Source organism: Lontra canadensis, unplaced genomic scaffold, assembly GCF_010015895.1.
Source record: "Lontra canadensis isolate GAN:19392208 unplaced genomic scaffold, GSC_riverotter_1.0 scaffold99, whole genome shotgun sequence".
NCBI classification, from domain to species: domain Eukaryota; kingdom Metazoa; phylum Chordata; class Mammalia; order Carnivora; family Mustelidae; genus Lontra; species Lontra canadensis.
In genome coordinates, this window is record NW_022631093.1 from 5,043,415 (window position 1) to 5,057,210 (window position 13,796).

General features: G+C 51.8%; 1 protein-coding gene across 1 annotated transcript; it reads left to right on the plus strand.

Annotated features, from left to right (window-relative positions):
• Window positions 1–4,177: 4,177 nt before the first annotated feature.
• LOC116855156 lies at window positions 4,178–8,382 on the plus strand. The gene is made up of 3 exons (XM_032837612.1): window positions 4,178–4,378; window positions 6,562–7,005; window positions 7,802–8,382. The coding sequence occupies exons 1-3, from the start codon at window positions 4,367–4,369 to the stop codon at window positions 8,081–8,083; spliced, it is 738 nt and encodes a 245-aa protein (XP_032693503.1). The 5' UTR covers window positions 4,178–4,366; the 3' UTR covers window positions 8,084–8,382.
• The last annotated feature ends 5,414 nt before the right edge of the window (window positions 8,383–13,796 follow it).

Sequence of the window (13,796 nt, forward strand, 5' to 3'; positions counted from 1 at the left end):
AATCACTAAATAGTGCATGCTCAAGGACTGAACTGAACTTAGGTTTGGATCACTACATATGGAAGGCAAGGCAGAGCATGGAGCTTGAACCTAATTAACCCAGTTGTTTGCCTGCTAAAACAAAAATATAGATTTCTTGGGAGGATTGTATACAAGACCCAAAGTCTATACAACATAACATTCACAATGTCTGGGACAAATCAAAATTACCCACGATATAAAGAACCAGGAAAATGTGGCCAGTTCTCCAGGGAAAAGACAATGAATGCCAACCCTAAGGTGGCCCATGCGTTGGAATTATCAAACAAAGACTTCAAAGAAGCTATTATAACCATGTTCCATAGGTCAAGAAAAACACATTTGGAATGAATAAAAGAATAGACGTTTTCAACAGAAACATAGCACCTATAAAAAAGAGCCAGATGGAAATGCTGACTGAAAAATACAAAATCAGAAATTTAAAAATTTACTGATTTCAGTAGCAGCTTGGTGATGATGAGAGGTGGAAAAACCCTATAAACTTTAAGATAGATCAATGGAAATTACATACTCTGAAGAACAGAGAAAAAAGAAAATCAGAAAAAATGAGAAGAGCTTCAGGGACCCATGGGAAAGATATTTACATTTTTAAACAAAATTTGTTAAGTTAAATTTTTTTCTTTTTTTAATTCTGTGGAGAAGGTGTCTTGGAGGTGAAATGGAACAGGAAGGAGGCAGTCCTGGGGGACTGGGCACAGGCGCGTCAGAAAGGGGAGGCAGATGGAGATCTGACCCCACCATGGGAGGTCCTAGAGCCACTGCAGGGAGGAGAGCGCCCAAGGATTCCCTGTCCACTCTGCCATGTGACTTTAGGTGGGAAGCTGTGGCTTGGAGAGGGACAGATGGTTGCTTAGGGTCACAAACATGGGGAAGGCGCAAGAGCCACAGAAAGGAGCACAAGAAGGGGCAGAAAGAACTCCCAGCTCACAAGAGTCACCAAGAACTCCCACTGCTGTTGCAGCTTGGTTCCTACACCCAGCCCCCGGCCCTGTCCAAATAATTCTGTGGACTAGTCCCCAGGTGAGTCCATGCCCCTCAGGGTGGAAAAGCAGAAACAGGGGCTAGGTTGCTCCTCAGAGGTGTCACTGGAATACCAGAAGAAGAGGAAAAATCAACTGCAGAAAAATATTTGATGAAATAAAGTCTTTCAAGGGTTGGTGAAAGATGTAAGTTGACAGATTCTGGAGGCTCTCCAAACCCCCAAAAGGATAAGGTCATTGGAAACCATGGCTTGACACATTATAAATGACAGAAAATGAAAGACAAGAAAAATATCAAAACATCTAGAAAAAAATGACCCACTACATATAGTGGACTAATGATCATCGTATATCCATAGAATGAAACAGCACTCAGTAATAAAAAAGGGGCAAACTATTGGTACATGCAAAAACATAGAGGAATCTCACAAGTATTATGCTGTGTAAAAGAAGACAAAATATACAGCGTATGATTCCAGTTATGTAAAACTGTAGAAAATATAGAATACTGCTGTGACAGAGAACAGGTCAGTGGTTGCCTAGAAAGGGAGGGACAGATTACAAAAGGGCATGAGGAAGTTTTGGGGACTGATAGAAATATTTGTTGTTCTGATTGTGTACACTTGGTTTCCCAAGTGTGTCCATATGTGGAAACTGGTCAAATTATATACTTTGAATATCTGCAGCTTGTTGTATATTAATTAGAACAATAAAGATGGGCAAAAGATTAAAAGACTTAAAAAGGTATATAAATTGAAAATATGCACAGGGAAAGATGCTCAATGTCATTAGTCATCAAGGCGAATTACAACCATAATGATACACCAGTACATTCCCACTAGAATGGCAAAATTTTCAAGTGATGGCAAGAATGGAAAGCAACTTGATCTTTTCCACATTGCTGCTGGGAATGTAAAATGGTGCAACCTTTGGAATCAGTTGGGCAGGTTTTTTTCTTTTAAGTTTTTTTAAAAATTTTATTTATTTACTTGAGAGAGAGAGAGAGAGCATGAGAGGGGAGAGGGTCAGAGGGAGAAGCAGACCCCCTGCTGAGCAGGGAGCCCAATGTGGGACTCAATCCCAGGACTCCAAGATCCTGACCTGAGCTGAAGGCAGTCACTTAACCAACTGAGCCGCCCAGGTGCCCCAGTTTGGCAGTTTTTTATACACTTCTCATATGACCAAGCTATTCAAATCCTAGGTATCAACCTAAAAGAAACAAAAACTATGCCCACACAAAGTCTTGTACATTACCATTCATAGCAGCTTTATTGATGATGGAAGCACCTGGACTGTCTGTACACTGATGAGTGGATAAACCAATCTTGTTATACCATACAGTGATGTCCTGCTCCTCAGTAGAAAGGCACAAACAGAACACCAATGCATGGATGAGTCTTAAAAAGGAAATATTGAGTAAAAGAAGCCACACACAAAAGTACAGATTGTGAGATTCCGTTCGTTCTAGAACAGACAAAATTAATCTATGGCATCAAAATGCAGATAAGTCATTTGGTTCCTTGGGGCTGGGAGGCCGGGGTGGGGGACTACCTGAAGAGAGGCAATTCTGTATATTAATTTTGGGGTTGTTATGTGGATTTTTAGGTTGTAAATGATACATGTTATGATGTATGTAAACTAGACCTCAGAAAAGCTGATTTTTTAAAAATATGTCCCTATAATGGGGGCACCTGCGTAGCCTGAGGCACTAAGCATCCAACTCTTGGCTTTCGCTCAGGCTGTGGTCTCAAGGTCATGGGATTAGGCCCCATGTCAGGCTCTATGCTTGGTGTGGAGTCTGCTCAGGATTCTCTCTCCCTCACCCTCTGCCCCTCCTCCTCCTCACTCGCTCACTCCCTCCAATAAATAAATTAAAAATAATAAAAATATGACTGTATCATGAATTATAATTATGATAAAACTAAAAAGCTCAAGACAATATGGTATTGGCAGCAAGAGAGACAAAGAGAGGGACAGAACAATAAACTGGAGAAACTGACTTGAGTTTACAATAGTTAAGAATTTCGAAGGCAGTTACTTTGGTATTTCAAATCAGGTTAGTGGAGAAATACATCATTCATAAATGATGTCGCATCAACATAGGTAACTGAAAATATAAAATAGAATTAGAGCCTTACCTATTACCACTTACAAAAAATAAATTCCATGTGGATTAAAGGGTTATGTCTATCAAAAAAGAAAAGAAGGCTTTCATGGCCCAGGATGGGGGTGAGGGAGGAACCTGGCTGGGTCACCCTGTGCTTGGAATCCTGCACTGGAGAAGCTTGAGGTCCTGGAGATAGCCGGGTCTCGTGGCCCTGGGCAGTGTGTCGGGGCTCTCCTGTCTCCAGCCCTAGGGCTAAGGATTACCTCTGAAGGCCGTCCCAGTGCTGAACTTCAGCTCCCCAGACTGAAACATGGCCCCAGAGTGGTACCATTCCTGATTCAAAGGGCTGTAGTGAGGATAGCATGTGGAGAACACCCAGCGTGGTAGCTGACAACAAATGCTGGTCTCTTCCCTCGGAAGAGCAGCATCAGCTGGGGACAGAAGTTGGGGGTGGTGGCTCCGAGGGGGAAAGTGGGCGTTCAGCATGAGCCCCTCTCACTTGGTGCTCACGAGTGACTGGGGAAGACCCATAGAGGAGAGGAGGCAAGAGCAGAGACCTGAGGGGACTACGGCCCCTGGGGAAGGAGAAGTCCAGACAGCCCTCGGTGACAGCATGGATCCTTGGGACCCCTCCTCAGCTTCCAGGGGCGGTGCTGGGCCCTCTCTGATTCTCCTGGCACAGATCCCTGAGCGAGCTCACTGGCCCTATCGTGGAGAGCTGACCTCATTCCTGAAGATGCCTGCCTGTCCTTTGTTTCCCCTAAGTCTCTGGAGAGATCTGGATTAAGTGGAATTAGAAGCAGGTGAGGATCACAGGTGTTGGGCGCTTGAGCTGGAGTCTCCGTGGTAACAGAGCCATCTGGCTTTCTTGACTGGCACCAGGCCTTGTGACTTCATGGTAGAATCTTCTCTGACAGGCAGAGGGGGATTCGCCAGGCTGAAGAGCAGGCCAGGAGGAAGGGACCCGCCAAGGGCAGCTTTGTCTTTCTCACCAGAGTTTGAAGATTAGCCTTGATCATGTCACAAAATGGGGTTACCGCTGGGTCCAGAATGGATGCCAGAGGCGGGGCCCAAGGGATAGCATATGTGGCATTGGGCACAGGCCGCTTTGCCTAGCCCCTCTGGAGAGTAGGTGGGGCGTACCCAGTCTCCTTCAATCCAGAACCCATGGGTGAAGCAGATCCAGGGCCCAGGCAGGGACGACTCAGGTGTGGGAGAGCCGCTGGGCCAGCGCCACAGGATGGCAGAAAGGGTAAGGCCTCGGGGGACCCAGCCCCTGCAGGGACGCCGCAGTCCTAGATGGGCCTCTCTCCAGAAGCTGCTCACGAGGTAGTGCCCGGAGAGCCCTGCCAACCTTCGTTCTTGTGTCGAATCCCTTTGCCCATACAACCAGCCCTGTGACCCACCTGTGTGTGTGAGTGTCCTGGGGTCACCACAAACTGGATGGTTTAACACAGCACAGATATCTTCTCGCGCAGTTCTGAAGGCAGGCTCCTTCTCGGGGGCTCAAGGAGAATGTGCTCCCTGCCCCTCACAGTTCCTGGCAGCCAGCGCTCCCTGGGAGCTCTTGGCTTGTGGCAGCATCATCTCAGTCTCTACCCCCAGCGTCATAGGATGCTCCCCCTGTGTCTGGGTCCACACTTCCCTCCTAAGGACAGCAGTCGTCGTATTTAGGGCCACCCTAATCTAGTATGACCTCATCTTAATTTGATTGCATCTGCACAGACTATTTCCAAAACAGACTGCATTCCCAGGGACCACGGGTACATATCTTATGGGGGACACAGTTCAGACCACAATACTACATAGGTCACGGCTTTGGAGTAGGGTGTACTTCGCCTCAAACTCTGGCACCGTCTCTAGCCCATCTTATTTCCTAGGCCCAGCAAAGCTGGGACAGGGCTCCTGTGTCTGGCCTGAGAGAGGATTGCACAGGGTCCATGGGGTGTCTGGGGAGGGGCAGAAACGTAGCACAGGTGGTGCTGAACTGGGCACCAGCACTCAGGGGGAGGGGGCCTGATCTCTGCTCTTCAGGAGCTCTCAGTCTGTGGGGCCCTGGACTCTTCTCCAGGGTTAGGGCTTCCAGGGGGGATTACTCTGGCCAGGCACATAAGAAGTTAGGACCAGCATGACCACATGACATGAGGTCGGGGAGGGAAACTCAAGCCCAGAGGCCCCATCAAGGATTGAGAAGAGGAGGGCCAGACCATAAGTCCCTTCCTGTGGGACCCAGAGTCCAGAGGGTACCCCCAGACCTTCCCATGTACCCATGGGCTCTGGGCCTGATCCTGAGAGGCAGAGGTGGACAAAGGTTACTGACAGGTGCTCTGGGCTTCTCTGTCCCGTCTGGGGCTGGAAAGTAACTCCTCATTCCTCTCCCCAACCTCCCCACAAGACGTATTTTCTCCTTCCTATGACATGGAGTCTGGTAAGGACTTTGTTCCTGGCCAAACCCAGTTTAATATTCTCTTTCTTCCTCCTTCCCTCTCTCCCTCCCTCCTGCCTTCCTTTCCTTTATTCCAATATTTGGAATCTGCCCTATGCTGGCGCTGTTCTAGGCCCTGAGGATACAGAAGACAGATGGATATTGCCTCAGTGGAATTTGTAACGAGTGAGATGAGAGATATTAATAAGTAACCATGCAGATGTATGTTTTGTAGCAGAGGGGTGGGTGCTCTGGGTGAGGGGCCTCAGGGTGGTGGGAGTCAACAACAGAGTGATGCAGCTAAATCAGGGAAGTATGGAAATGGCCTGGAGCCAAGGGCGGAAGTTGTCAACCAGGGAGGGAGAAGGAAGGGATTCTAAGCGGGAGCATTAGCAAAGGCCCTGTGGCAGGAGGCTGCTAGGCAAGTGAGAAGGACGAAGAGTTCTGTGTGGCTGGACTGGACAATGAAGGGGATTTGAGATGGCGTGAGAGTTAGGAGATTAGCCCAGCCTGCAGTGAGCCAGGAGCGTCAGACAGACAAGACCACCACACACCAGAACAGGCAGACCACAGAGCAAGAACATTCCAGTGTAGGAGATGTGAGGGGGGAAATGGTCGGGACTCAAAGCAGGGGTCAGGGGAGGCAGGGGTTGGGAAGGTTCCTCTGAACTGATAGGTGAAAGGCAGATCTGGGCATGGGCCCTAAAGCTGGACCAAGCTTGGAGTGACCAAGGAAGGGTAAGGAGACCGGTATGTAGAGAGTGGAGCGATCAGTGGAGAGGGATACAAGGCAGAATGCAGATGCTTGTGGGCCAGATCCTTCAGGACTCTTGGGTAACCTAGTCATGGCTGGCCGCCCCTGCTGGGTTCTAACAAAGGAGAGCTGCACTCAGGTTTATACTTTGGAAAGAAAGACCCCTCTGACCTCCAGTGTCAGCAGGAATGGGGAGGACGCTCAGGGGCAGGGAAACTGGGCAGCCATAACAGGTGGAACCCCTTTCTCTTCCCAGTCATCCCAGAAGAGCTGTGAGTCTGAGCTCTGGGTCTCGGTCTCCCAGAGCCTCCCGGAGGAGGACAGCCCAGAGCCCCTGTCCCAGCACCTCCAGGCCAGCACTTCCAGAGGCAGTGAGCGTCTCAGCAGCCTAGATCTCCCCCATGGCTCCCTGGTGGCCTCGGAGTACCTGCCTTTCTTCCGCACCTATGGGAAGCTCCTGACTGTGGAGGAGCCAGCCCCGCTGCCCGAGGTTTGCAGGGACCAGAACATCAGAGAGGCGCCATTCCCTGAGGACCCAGAACCGCCCAGCGGCTTCCTCCCTTACTACCGCTCCAAGGAGGAGAGTTTTCCGAGCCTGGTCCTTCCTGATAGGTTGTATGGGGGCTCCCGACACCCGCACAGCAGGAAGGAGGTCCTGACTGGCTGCTTTTGCAGGATGACCATCAGCTGCGGGTGCTCTGTGAGTGGGGGAGTATGGGGAGGGGACCCTGGCATCCTTCAGACCTCTGTCCTGGGATCTAACCCAGTAAGCCAGGCCAGCACCACTACTGGGGTCTGCTGGGGATCCCAGAACAAAGTGTACAGAGACTGGACACAGACCCCTTGCTTCATCCCAGCTCAGCCACTTGGGGGGGGGGCGTGTCTTTAAGCCCCTTGAGCTTCAGTTTCCTTGCAGAAGAGAGATAATAGTATAGCTGCTCTTAGAGCCCCAGTGAGACTTACATACAGTAATATGCTGATTACACCAGGCTTAGCCTGTGTTCCTGGACAGGAACATCTTAGTCCTCATGACCTGCTTGGCACCCAGACAGATGCTTCCTGTGCATCATCTCACTTGTCCTAGTAATAGTCCTATGAGAGAGGCCTGATTGTTATTTCCATTTTACGGATGAGCCTTGGAGAAGTTAAATGACTGGCCAAAGACATTACTAGCGAGAGCAAACCTGGGATCTGACCCCAAGCCTGCACCCTGGCATGTCACTACCAGCCACTAGCAGCACCACAAAGCTGGGTGCAATGCCTTGACTGCAAAGACAGAGCAGGCAGGAGGAGTGGGTTCTAATCCTGGATGCACTCCTTCTTGCAAGGAGACCCAGAAGGGCGGATGACCCTGCTTAGTGTCACCCGGTCTACAGAACAGGCCAGCCTTCTAACCCTACCGCTGCTGTGCGGTTGCAGGCCCAAGGCCAGCCCTGGATTTCCAGCGGAACCTGCGGAAAATCTCCGGCTCACCCTCTTGTCTCCTTCCCATACAGGTTGTCTCGGCAAGCCCAGGCGTCCTCCCCGGGTCCTCCTCTACACCACCCTGCTGTCCCATCCTGCTGGTCTCTGCAGGTCACTCTCATGACAGCAGCCTGACTGTCCCTCTCTCCAGTGATGCTGCCTTCAGGGGCCCCGGCCTTTGTGCCTCGGGATTCGTGCCATACTACAGAACCCCTGAGGAGAAGCTGCATACCAGCCCTGGGCCTCCTTCCTCTCTGTCAGGGAGCCGGGAGCCCGCAGGGGAGCTGCCCAGGCCTGGTGCTGCCACAGTGTGAGGGAGCAGGAGCCCCCGAAGAATGGGCCCCTGTACCTGCTCAGCAAGGGGTGAAGGTGGCTGGGGGTGAGGCTCCCCGAACTGGCCTGGGACCTCCTGCCTCAGTGCCTGGGACCCGCAGAGAGGTCAGGAGGAGCCCAAAGGCAGGCAGGCCCTACTATCCCCCTCAGTCTACTTGGGGGGGGGGGCAAACAAGGGGACCCCGTGCCCTGCCAGTGTGTAGCTCTACACCACTGTCCTACTCAGCAGGTCTGGGAGCTGCCTTCTCTCCAAGGAATTGAGAGGCTCAATCTGTGCCCCCTTGCAGCCACAACCTCAGGAAGTGACCCCTCAGCCTGGGGGGTTCCCTTGGGTCTGCTAGCCAGAAAAACTTCCTGATGACAAATGGAGTGCAGCAGCCCAAAAGCGGCTCCACAAAGGGGATGTCAGCCTAGCCCAGCACTCAGACCTCCCCACTAGACTCTCCTCTAGCCTGAGCTCCAGGCTCAGGGCAGAGTACAGGGTCCACCGAACAATGGAGCGCTACCGACCAAAGCTAAGTCACCGCATTACGAGGGTTGGAATTGATGCCCTAATGTGATAGTTTGGAGAAAGACGTGCAGCTTCCATGTATAGAGTATTTGCTGTGGGTTAGGGATAGACACTGGGTCAACTCTATCCTCCAGTTAAAGAAACAGGCTCAGAGAGGGTGGGCTGCAGGCCTGGGCTCACACAGCTCACCAGTAGTGGAGCTGGGATTCATACCCATGCCTGTTCTCGGGCCCTGAGTGCTTAAAACCCTTCCTTTTACACCGTTCCTCAGTGAGTCTTCACACAGCAAGGAAAAAGCCAGCTGCCACCCGTCACGCTCCCTGGAGGCCATCCCACCTTGCCTTCCCCCACAGGACCCCTTCCCTTGCCTGGCTCACTGCGCTTTGGAGCAGCAAGCAGGGGAGGTCAGGACCGGCCTCCCTGACCTCTGGGGATAACGTTTTCTGGTGCCCCAGCCTTGACCCCAAACTCCAGGCTTACCCCACAGCATGGCGGATAGCCCTGAGGCTGAAGCACCTGCTTATGATGACAGCACGTGCCCCCCTCTCCCCTGGGACTGCGAACCTTGGCTCCTGTTCGAAACAGTCTCTTGGTACCCACGTTCACAACCACTCTGTCCCGCGGCACTGGTCTCATGTCACTTCCCCTCCCCTCTGACCCATACACCCCTGCTGGCTGGATTCCTGTTCCTCCTCCACCCAGGAGGACACCCTTACCGGCTCCCCAGTCTTCCCAAGGATGGCAAAGTTGACAGGACACATGCTAGAAATCAGTCGTTGAACTTCAGTCACATCCAAGAATTTCTTTTTTAAAATGCACTTAAAAAATTTTTTTTTTCTGAGGCACTTGTATGACTTCCCTTTGGGTTGGGTTGACATTAGGGTGAAGACATTTAGGTGCCCTTGCTGGAAGGCTCCTTGGCTTTGTTCTTGGAGGGGGTGACTGGTCTTTCCCCTTTCATCCTCCACAGGGCTGGAGCCAGTCAGCTGGCATCCCTGGGCTCTCGCTGCCCTCAGAGAAACGGACTGGGTTGGGAAGTGTCTGGCTGCGTGTTAGAACTCTCTCCTTGTGCAGTCCAAGCTGGGTCGGCCATGTGGCTTCCTCTTCCCATGCGAGTGGCCTCCCAAGCCTCAGCAGGGCCACCTGCCAGCACTCCCAAGGGAGCTGGAGGAGCCTGACTGGCTCGCATGCTGAAGAGAACCTCCCATGTTTCAGGACTGAGAGTTTTCTGGAGCCAGGGGTTCGCAGAAAGGATCTGGGGCAGGAGAGGTCCCGGGTGAAGGAATGGGCTTATGTGGAAGACCAGGTGGCTTGCTGCTTGTTGGTCCCGGTGGCATCATCTGGGAGTTCTGTGCCGACACAGACACATGCACGAACACATGTCAGGACACAGAGGCCATAAAAAGGATAAGCGCCAACTAACTTCCAGTGTTTGCTGTGTGCCAGCCATGGGGCTGAGCACTCATGGGCATTGATGACAAATTAAGAATGATTTCATTTAGGGGTGTCTGGGTGGCTCGGTCCATCAAGAGGCTGCCTTTGGCTCAGGTCGTGATCCCAGGTTCCTGGGATCCAGCTCTGCGTCGGGTTCCTTGCTCAGCGGGAGTCTGCTTCTCCCTCAGTCCCTCCCCTGCTCGTGCTCTCTCTCTCAAATAAAAATCTTTGAAAAAATTTTAAAGAAGAATGATTGCATTTAGGTATGATTAACGCTCCCATTTCACAAATGAGAATGTCAAGATGCAGGTTGATTAAGTGGCCGAGGGAAGAACACAGCAAACAGTAGAGCCTGGCTGTGAACGTGTCTCATCTAGACCCCATGCCCTTGACTGTTACGTTTAGGTCATAACATTAACATGATGCTTATATTACTTCTATCAGATATTGAATTCTCTGTAATAAGTCATCTCAGAACTTAGTGGCTCAAAGTAATGACATACGCATATTTTCTCCCAGTTATGAGGGTCAGGGACCTGGCAGTAGCTTGGTTGGGTGGCTCTGGCTTGGGGTGTCTCGTGAAGTTGCCGTCAGTGTGTTGGCCAGGACTGCGGTCATCTGAAGGCTGGACGGGGGCCGGAGGCTCTGCTTGCTTACTCCCACGGCTGGCAAATTGGTGCCGGTGATTTGGGAGAAGACCTCCGTCCTTCCCCTTGTGGGCCACGCCGCTGGGCACTGGCGTGGCCTCCCAGCGTGGTGACTGGCTTCCCCCAGAGCAAGTGATCCCTGAGACCAAGGCAGAGCTGTAATGCTGATTCCCACCTAGCCTCGAGAGTCACGGCTTGTTACCTTTGGCATACTCTGTTGATCACACCGATGAGTTGTCATTCAGTGTGGAGAGACCTCACAAGGGCATGAATGGCGAATGTGAGTGTCCTCCTGGACATGGCTACCGAAATGCTGTCATACAAGATACAGAGCCCAATTCTGGGGACTCACGGCAGGAGCGAGCTCGTTCACTGAGGCTGGCATGCCAGAGGGAGAAGGTGGGGCTGTGGCCGGCAGTCACCCTGAGGAGGACAGGCAGCCGGCTGTTGTCACAGGAGAGCTGCAGGCGTGGGGCAGTGGGTGGCTTCCCTTCTGCCTGGGCCCCAAGGGGTCTTGTACCTCATTTAGGGCTGGCTCCCCTGAGCCGCCTCCCTGGGCACAGCTTTTGGCACTTAGCAAATCTCTCTTTTCTAATCTAATCCATATGGTTTGGGATTTTGTTCTTTTAAATTTTTCCTTTGCGCTTTATACAAAATTGAGATGTCTTTGGAGTTCTTTAAAATCTCTCCTCTCTCAACAGTGGGAAGTTTGCTCTTTGCCACATTCACAGGACCCTGGAGCAGAGAACAGTAGGATTTGGGTGGGTTCAGAGCTGTGGGTTTTATCACACCCTGTGGCTCTCCTTAAGGCCACGAACAGCTAGTGGGAAGACCTGTGCTCTCCCTGGGCGTGGAAGGTACTGATGGTCCTAGTTCCTGCCTGCCTGTCCCCTGGCCACCACCCTCATGAAGAGGGCATTCAGGTATGTGTGTCCTGGCATGACAGTGAACTGCCGAGGCAGGTGTGGGGTGGGAGACCATAGCCCTTCTGAGAGGCTTGACCAGCACAGGCCTCCGCTTTTTGGGGACAAGATGACCAGGTCCTTGCTGAGAACAAAAGCTAATTTGCAAGGAGCCCAAGCCCTCCTCAGCCTGGGCCAGGGAGATTTGTCTCGGTGAGACGCAGATGGCTGCAAGACGGGTCCTCTGTCCCCTCACAGGGAGCAGCACGAAGACTGAGACCACCTACAGTCAGTTTGCTGGCTAAAATCTTCTGCCATCAGACCCCAAGCCTTCAGCCTCCTCAGGACGCTCCTCAGGGTGTCCCGCCGTCCCTGGCTGGCTCAGGCTCTTCCCTCTGCCCGCCTGCCTTTCTCTACTACCTTCATGGGTCAAAGCCCAGGTTGTCTCTTTAGGATCCACCCAGAGGTCACCTCCCTCCTGAGGGTTCTGAGTGTGTCCTCAACACATTCTTCTGTCCCTCCTGGCCCGTCTTCTTTTCAGATCATCCAGAGTTTCCTGGCCTCCCCTGCAGGACCCTGTATCTGATGTTTGAAGAATGCATGCTGGGGAGACCTACCAATGGCAGTGCTTGGCCACACATCTTCCACACAAACTTCTCTCCTCCTGTCAGCATCTCAAGCCCCCTCTATCGCTGGCAGGTTGGTCCCCAGTAGGTGTTCAGCAGGGGCTTTGGGATGTGGTCACAACTGCTGTTCTGGATCCTTCCACCCCTTCTTCCTTTCCTCCCATAGAAACCCATCCGTTCTAGATCTACCTGGTCCCCTGACCTGCCCAGCCTCCACGTGTCCTCAGCACCAGTCCACTGATGTCCAGGAGTTGAGAAGAAAAGCCCAAGGTGGCCCAGGCTTTCCTGCTCTCAGATGTGCACAGAACCAGCTCAGTCCAGGGGAGTCTGTCAGGGAGGACAGGACAGAGGATATCCCAGGGCATTCCCCATGATTACTGGGGCATCTGCTGCAGAAGCCCTAAGAATATGAGTGTGGTTGGCAAATATTCATACCATCTTATTGATGGTGGGGAAATTAATCACAGAAGTTAGGACATTTATGCAGATGGCCCAGGGCAGGGATGGGGACAAGCAAGGGCTTTGGAAAAAAGTCATCTCCACTTTCTGAGTCTTGGCCAAGAGGCAGCACTCTAGTTAAGAGCTGGGTCCTGGAGTCATACAGCAGGTGTATTCACTGGCTGTGTGGCTCTGGGGAAATTGCTTAACCTCCCTGAGCCTTACTCCTCTGAGCTATAAAATGGGGAATTTACTCACAGAATACAATGAGATGTTGGAGGTAGAGCATAGAGTACTGGGCCAGATTGGAGCCCTGGTTTTTTTTTTAAAAAAGACCCTGGTACATTTGCTGTCTTGTTGAATCAAGGTAGGTGAAGAGATTGGGGGTGTCATCTCTCTTTATTGGGGCATTCTCCCTCCCAGTACAGTCAGCTTCTCACAGCCTCAGATAGATCCTCTTCAGTCCCCTCAGATGTCCCCTCTGGCACCTTCAGATCCTTGTGAGCCTCCCAGCTCAGCTCCTCTTTCACTGCCCAAGTGTATGCACTGCCAGCCCCAGGGCAGAGGAATCTGGGCCGGGAAACTCCCTCTGGAGCGGCCAAGCTGGTTTTTTCCCTCCTGGGAGTCCCAAGTGCTGGACAGCAGTGCTCTCTGCTGGCACATCTTGATAAGACACGCATAGCCGGTGTCACGGTGGCCCAGAATTTCGTACTTTTTGGTTACTGCCTACGATGGAAGTTATCTGTACTCTCCAAAAGACAGGAAGAGAAACTGAGAGCTGGAGTTGCCCACGGGGCCCAGGGAGGCAGCAGCAGCACCAGAAGCAGAGCCCAGGCTTCCCAGTCTCCCAGTGGCTGCTTTGCCCCTTCCCAGCCCTTCCCAGCCCTGCAACTCTGTTTCTTGACTTGGAGTCAAATTGAATTAATGCTGGACAAAATACAGTCTGAACATGCTTTGAATAGACTTTCCCAAACAACTGTCATTAATGAAGGGAATGTCGCCCCAAGTGAGAAGCTTGAACAGCACCTTAAAAACCACCATGTGCTCTTTCCCTTTCCATTAGATTTGGAAGGAACCAGAGACCTCCCACTGTCTGAGACCAGTACAGGATGGATGCAGCAGGTACAAATGCCCAA

What these genes read in the sequence shown, in the direction of transcription:
- LOC116855156 (XM_032837612.1), top strand. An exon ending in CCATCAGCTGCGGGTGCTCT is followed by an intron (nt 7,006 to 7,801) that starts GTGAGTGGGGGA and finishes CTTCCCATACAG; the next exon opens with GTTGTCTCGGCAAGCCCAGG.